Raw genomic sequence first — 7,298 nt, 5'->3', positions numbered from 1 at the left:
GTTTCGTCGGAACGAAGTTACGGAAAATCAATTAACAAACGGAGACGTAACAATACTTTACACTTTGCAATTATGTCCTCATTAATGGTCAACAATAAATGTAAAATTTTATTGTCTGTTTTGTACAGAGCACCATCATGAATAACTTCAAGAAACATCTCTGCCTCACTACTTGGCTCCAAATCAAGAAGTTATTGCATGATTGTCCTTATTAGTAACAACCCTGATCTCATTATACAATTTCTCATTGACCTCATCTGTCTGATCAGGTAGCCTATAAAGATCGACAATTAAAATCTCTCTACTCTTGAAGCCCATGAACCTTAACCAATATACATTAATCTTCTAATCTACCATTTTCTGTCTTCAATACTAACAGGTTGCATTTTATCTCTTATATAAAGAAACATCCATCTCCTCTATTAAAAAAAATCTATCATTTCTAAATAACTTATAACCTGAAACTTCAAAATATTTCTTATACCAATATTCTCCAAAGCTAACCAACTTTCAATAATTACCATTACATCACAGTCTTCCACTTCAGCTAGAAATTTAACCTCATCTATATTTTTCCTACATAAGAATGATAACTAAACTTCTTACTGATCCTACTATGTTTAGCTTTAAATCTGATTGACTTATACTTAAAACTATTATTTAACTTGTGCTTTAAATTTTCCTTTTTCCAATCTCCTCATTGCTTTAGCTATCCTAGCAATTTGTTTATTTACCATTTCACAAGCTCTCTCACTACCATCTTAGTTTAGTTTAAACTAGCTTTAATGAATATAGTTAGAAGTTCCCCACACATCCTACTAAATGCCTAAGTGGAACCCATCTCTAGCATATAATTCAACCTTAACCACACAATTGTTCTTCTAAGTATATCCTCCATGATTTTTCATTTAAGCCTTGGATACTGCTAAGTAGTTCATTCCCCAACCCAGAAGGGTCATACGTCTGTTTCTATCCTTAAACCTCTGAAGAAGTTCTTTATACTTTTTAAGCAGCTCTTCTGATATATAATTTCCAACATCATTTGTTCCCACATGCACTAAAAAAAGTGTGTTCTTTGGTATAAGAAACTAAACTATCAGTACTCTCCATAATGTCCTGTACTTAATCACCTGGAAAGCAAATTCTAGTCATAACCTTTCTATGCTCTTTAGGACAGATAATTTCTCAGTAAATTACTAAGAAAGTTTCCAACATGCAAAAAATCTTGATCATCTCATTCTTCACTGCAAGTATCCAATAGTTCAACTTTTCATAGACTGGTATAGGAGTGCTAACTGAACCTGTCTTTTTCTACATCTTTAACTTTTTTTACTAACTTGCATCTTTGAAAACCCAGCATGCTTATTTTTCCCCTCCCACAAAACAGCCTTTACGTGAACTCTATCCAATTGCTAGCTTACTTCATTAATTTTATGCTTCTAATAGTGCGACCTTCCTTAATGCTATCCCCGACTTATCCTCAAGTAAGCATGCTCTAACAATGTATTGTACCATGTTTTTCTAAGCCTCCTGAAAGTTGTAATCAAGTCCACAAGTTTCAAGCATAAGCCACTCCTGGCACCTATCGGAACTTATAAATACCACCTCATTTACTCTTAAATTACCTCTAACTATATTGAAGTTGACTAGTCTTTATTCTCTATTTCCAATCCACTCATCCATTGAAGCTATTTTACAGTTTATAGATTAATCTGATACAAATCCTCTATTAACTAATAAGGATACTATTACTTACACAGTACACTACACTTTTAGTTACACACAACATAATTAATTGCAAGGTTAGATATCTTACTGATGTATTAAATTCTCTGCAACTACAAAATAATAGAAACAGTAATTTCAAATTTATAATAAATTCTCCTTACTTAACTAACATTTGTGATAATTTTAATCTAATACTTGGTAGCTTTAGTATCTTGTAAATTAGTACTACTATCTCAAAACAACGTTAAGTCTACATACTTAATATAAGCCTAATGTTGTAGCTTTAGGCCTAGCTCTACTTCCAGCAATAGAAAACTAACATTATCTAACCCTAACTAAAATACACTAAAACAACTGCTCTAAACTTTAATAATACCAAAATAGTATTTATCTTCTCCACAAAAACATTAAAATTTATATGTATTAATATTTCTAATTTTTCTGTCATAAAGCTGAAAAATACATCTGCTAATCTTCCAGCCAATAAAACATAACGTATTATTAAGCTTTCGGCAAATACTACATTTTCAGACAAACTATTCCTCACTCTTTCTAGTACAAAACAATTCTAAGCATTTCAGTTGACTTTCCTCTACCTCTGTACTGTATCACTTAAGATTTAAGACTCCTATAAGTATTTCCCTTGCTTTTAGTGTTTAAGTTAACAATTCTTTAAAATAGTTGTGTAAAAAAAATCTAGATCTTGGTTTCCATAGCTTATATTCTCCCTTTCCACAATATCAACTTATTCCCTACTTAACAAGAAATATTTTCTGAGTTTTGTGTTTTAATCCTAAGTGTACGATTTTACAACTGTCAAAACATAAGCACATTTTTCACATTCTTGAACTCGACCTTCACTCCACCAATCCAGTACCATGAAAAGACCTATCCTTCCTCCATATGGATTTAAGCCGCTTTTCATGAATGATAAAGAAAAATAACTAGCACACTTTGTTACTGGTAAAAATAATTTTCATGAGAAAAATAATAGAATTATAAAAAGGATATCTTCATTATGGTTATTAACATAATAAATGTTAATGGAAAAAGCAGCAAACAAAAACAATAAGTTACATAGAAAAACTTACCAATGATATAACATCGTAATAATGTGCATATAAAATTTAATTAATGAACAGTATTTGAAATGGTTGTTTTTTTGTTTATTACATTTGCTGCAAATTTCAATGAAAATGTTATCAAAATTTAGGCTTTGAAGTGAAAGTTTTCAATTCTTGATGACAATTAAAAAGAAGCCGAAATGTTGTTCCAACTTCTACAGCTTTTCACAACAGTATGTTTCCAATATCACACAACATAATTTATTCACACACACAGACTAAGCATGGAAAACCCTCTATCCCAGACCCTAGCCACTATCTCCCTAAGTAATATCAAACAACAAGCACATCTTTACACAAACCAATATACTTTGGGTTCAGTTCGAATTAAAATAAATAATTTCTACAACACTTAAACAACATCCACAAGGACATTAAATTTACTGTAGGAAATGAAAATAATTACACAATTAACTTTCTGAATATCACCAACACCCAGTCATCCCACACTTTCAGCAAAGAAGGTTAAAAAAAAAAGACACACAGTGAAAACTATGTTAATGGGCTTTCTAGTCATATAAAACACCAAAAACTAAGCACACTACAAAGTCTAATGAATTTAGCCAACACGCTTTATGCCAGTGATAATATTGATAAAGAAATTACATAATTAACCAAACGTCTTACAGGTCCTAACAAGTTCCCCATTATAACAGTTCACAAAATAATAAGGCAGTTTCATAACAGGATGAAACCCTGATCAACTCAACACCAGTGAAAACAATACACAATAAACAGCATAATAAAATAATCACTGGCAAAATTCCATTCATTGATAACTTGAGCAGTACCCTTAAAGAAAAATGGCAAAGATTAATACACAAATACAACATAAATATCCTCACAAGATTTGTGTTACCAAAGGAACAAAACAAATGTTAAGAAAACTATATGACAAACCTCCATAACCAGGAACCATATACAAAATACAATGTAACTGTTCTGATTTCTGTACAAGTGAAACTGGACATAAATTAAACACACGAGTAAAAGACAAAAAAAAAATACCTCGCATGTAAATTCCAATATGCAATCCAATCACTATACATTTTCAGAACACAACGTCTCTGTATTAAAACACAAATTCAACAAAAACAAAAGAAAAACAGCAGAAGCCTTACTAATTAAAATATATATGACCCAAAAATTAATAAACATCCAGAAATACCTTTTTACCCTTTTTGACTTATGCACACTATTGACCTACTCACATCTTTCATGAATTGTTTAATAATGGAACATTCTTCATTTTCAATTTTAAATGTGCTCACACATGCCATATCTATTATACTTTAGTTTTCATAATGATATTTCAATTTAATTGTTCTGTATTGTACTTGAAAATGATCACACTAATGGTCAGAATGTTTTAACAATGATTCTCACCATAGACTTGAAATAATCAAAAGTTGTAATAACAGGAAAACTAATTATGATTACTTAGATAAATGGAATAATTGAAAACATAATCAAAAACACAAATTTTGAGAATACATCAATTACTTTATGCAACACTAAATGATATAATCAATGCTCATAAGTAAACAAGGATATTGATTAATCAAATCGATTGCCAAGCTCTATTATTAAATGAAAAAAGGAACAGAAAATAATTAAAATCCAAGAAGCATCTTTACACAGATATGGGGCACCTGCCCCATTTGCCCTCCAAGTGAGCTAGCCCTTTGATTATCAGATCAGTTGGGTCACTAAATACAAAGCAGTATATGAAACAGAAGTCACATCAGTCATTTACAAGTTGTCAAGTGTTACTGTTATCTTTTTTTTTCTATTAAGTTATCTTAAAATATCAAAATGATTATGCTTTTCCAGCTTTGGTATTTAAACAATAAAATTTAACTTTGGGAAAATTGCAGGTTTCTTGCCCATTTAGTTTTAATTTGAAAAAATGCACTTCCATATAATTTCAACTCATTTTTTACCTTTAACCAATGAATGATTTAAGGACTTCAACTCGTTATTGTCTAAGCTACAGCCAACCTCTTTTGAAAACTGAATGAAGAATAAACTTGGTCTCCAAGTTTAATTCAAACCCATGTTAGAATTATTTACAATTTTATATTTCACTTTCCTCAAGGCAGGTTCAAAGGGCTCAAAAAACCCACTGCAAAATTTTAGGATGCAATTTTTTTATTTATGCCCCCTTCACATTTTGAACTTGAGCTGGCACTGTGTGTGTATACATATATATATACTCTGTGAATTAACATAAAAGTATGAATTATCTAAGTTTCATTTTGCCTCCAGTATAGGTTCAGCTATTGAATCAATCCAAATATTTCCAACCCTTAAAACTAAAAGATAAAAATCAGTTATTAGGAACTTTTCTACACAAACTGATGAAATTATTTTATGATAGTAAATGTAGTAGTTGATTTTACAAAAATATCTCACAAGCTACCAGAACTTTTAATAGAAGTTTGTAAGCCAACTGTTAAATACTGATAACTTGTGTTACTATTAGATATGGACAATCTAACTTCTGAAGGTAAAATAAAACTTTACTTCTTATATACTATATGATAAAATTCAGTACTATCTTTATTGTTTACATGTATATTACTTATTATTATTATTATTATTATTACTAAACAATTTTTCTTTAAATAAAACACCAAGTTTTAGATATAACAGAAGAAAATTTAAATAATTATGAGTATACTTTTGATTGGAATAACAGTAACAGTGTGGTGGGGAAAAAAAAGATCTCAGTGTTCTGGTTAATCAGTCTCCTAAGCTATTCAAGCAATGTGCTGTTGCTAGTGGTAGGGAAAATAGGATTTTATGGTTGTATATACAAAATACTGAAGTCTAAAGAGGTTATAATTTCACTGTATAGGTTGTTAGTTAGATCACATTTGGGCTCCTTATGTTATGAAGTACATTGAATTGATGAAAAGGGTTTAGAATCAGAGGGATGGAAAGACTGTCATATAAGGCCATGTTGAGATTTCTGAAATTGTTTTATCTTTAAAATTAAAAAACGAGTTAGAGGGGATCTAATCTTTTTTTTTTCATACTTAATGGTGAGAACGGTAGGACTAGGGAGCACAAACATAAATTTTGGTAGGGTAGGAGTAATCTTCAACAAATGCAGCTATAATTTTCTAACAGCGTAGTTGGCCCTGGGAATGGGTTACATTCAGATATGGTGGTTGCAGTTAATTTAAATAAACGATTGAGAAATATTTGAACGATGAGGCCTGACTTTGAGTGTTTTCTTTTTAAAGTTTACTTTAAGTTTAGTGGATGGGACAGCCTAGATCAGTAGATGGACCAAAGGTCCCTTGTTGTCTTTAATTATAAATTATATGTATTTAACTTTTAAGCATAAGTACGAATAACTAGTAATAGTATCATACTCTCGTCAAAAATAAATCAACGATTTACATCAACCTACTGCTACTCAGTGCTAGTAATCCCACTGTATACTTACCGTCGTTGTGGTAGAACCTTCTGTTCCATTTCCTACAGATAAAATATTGCTGGCTCCTGTAAACTGTATTGATTCTGGGGCAGTTTCATTCGTATACATATTTGAGAATATTTTATATTCGGTTTCTTAACACTATCGTGCTGATAAAGAATATCGAACGTTGTTGCTACGATGACAGAAAAATACGAAATCCGAACCTCTGGAGTGAAGTTGTAACAAATTGTTACACAGGTAATATAAAGTTTTGCACACTCGAATCAACCAACAAAAACAGGACTTGACAGGCTTAGATGAAATCAACGATCATCATCTGTGACAAATTGCACTTTATCTCACATTCAAGAGTCAGTGTTTCTTATAGTTATACTGTATAATAGCTTCTACCTGTGCCTTCTGAGAAATTCGTAGATTTAGATATTTGTCCTTTAAATACCCGAACTATTTTATTTAGACCCACAAACGTCCTATGAGTCATCTCATACTCACGAAACTCGAGGGAAGCCCTTTCGGTTTTCAACGGTAGTTTGGTTATACAATGGATGACATCATACCATAATGGCAGAATACCAGGAAGAAGTTTGACGCCACCCACTGTCACATGACTAAAATTACTACGAATGAGTGTGACGTATGTTTCTGATTTTCCACCAAAGCTTAATTTTTATTTTTTAATTCTATTTAACCATAAACGATAAATTATCTTTCTACTTAAACTACTAGATGTTCCTTTTGAAATTTAAAACTGAAGTAAATCTAAACCAAAAACTATATTATTTTCATTACATACAGAGTTCGGAAATTGTCGGTATGTGTATGACTTCCATATATGGAAAGCTCGATATTCACTGTACGTGCTTTGAAAACGATCCAATCCAAAAGCAACTTGATAAAATGTGTTTGTTGTGTAAGAAGAAATTTGGCAATAAAGTTAGAGGGGGGTAAAAAACGACCTTTACTCTCAAGATAATAATTTTAAAACTTTTTATTTC

General features: G+C 31.1%; 1 protein-coding gene across 1 annotated transcript in view; it reads right to left on the bottom strand.

Annotated features, from left to right (window-relative positions):
* LOC106466398 (transcription factor kayak, isoforms D/sro-like) overlaps positions 1–6,831 on the bottom strand; it is a 14,396-nt gene extending 7,565 nt beyond the window's left edge. The window contains exon 1 of the mRNA XM_013926681.2: positions 6,310–6,831. Coding sequence (XP_013782135.1) covers positions 6,310–6,408 — 99 coding nt within the window. The 5' untranslated portion in view covers positions 6,409–6,831. The remainder of the gene's footprint in view (positions 1–6,309) is intronic.
* Positions 6,832–7,298: the final 467 nt, after the last annotated feature.

This window comes from Limulus polyphemus, unplaced genomic scaffold, assembly GCF_000517525.1.
Source record: "Limulus polyphemus unplaced genomic scaffold, Limulus_polyphemus-2.1.2 Scaffold2248, whole genome shotgun sequence".
Lineage (NCBI taxonomy): Eukaryota > Metazoa > Arthropoda > Merostomata > Xiphosura > Limulidae > Limulus > Limulus polyphemus.
This window is presented reverse-complemented; position numbering and strand designations above follow the sequence as displayed.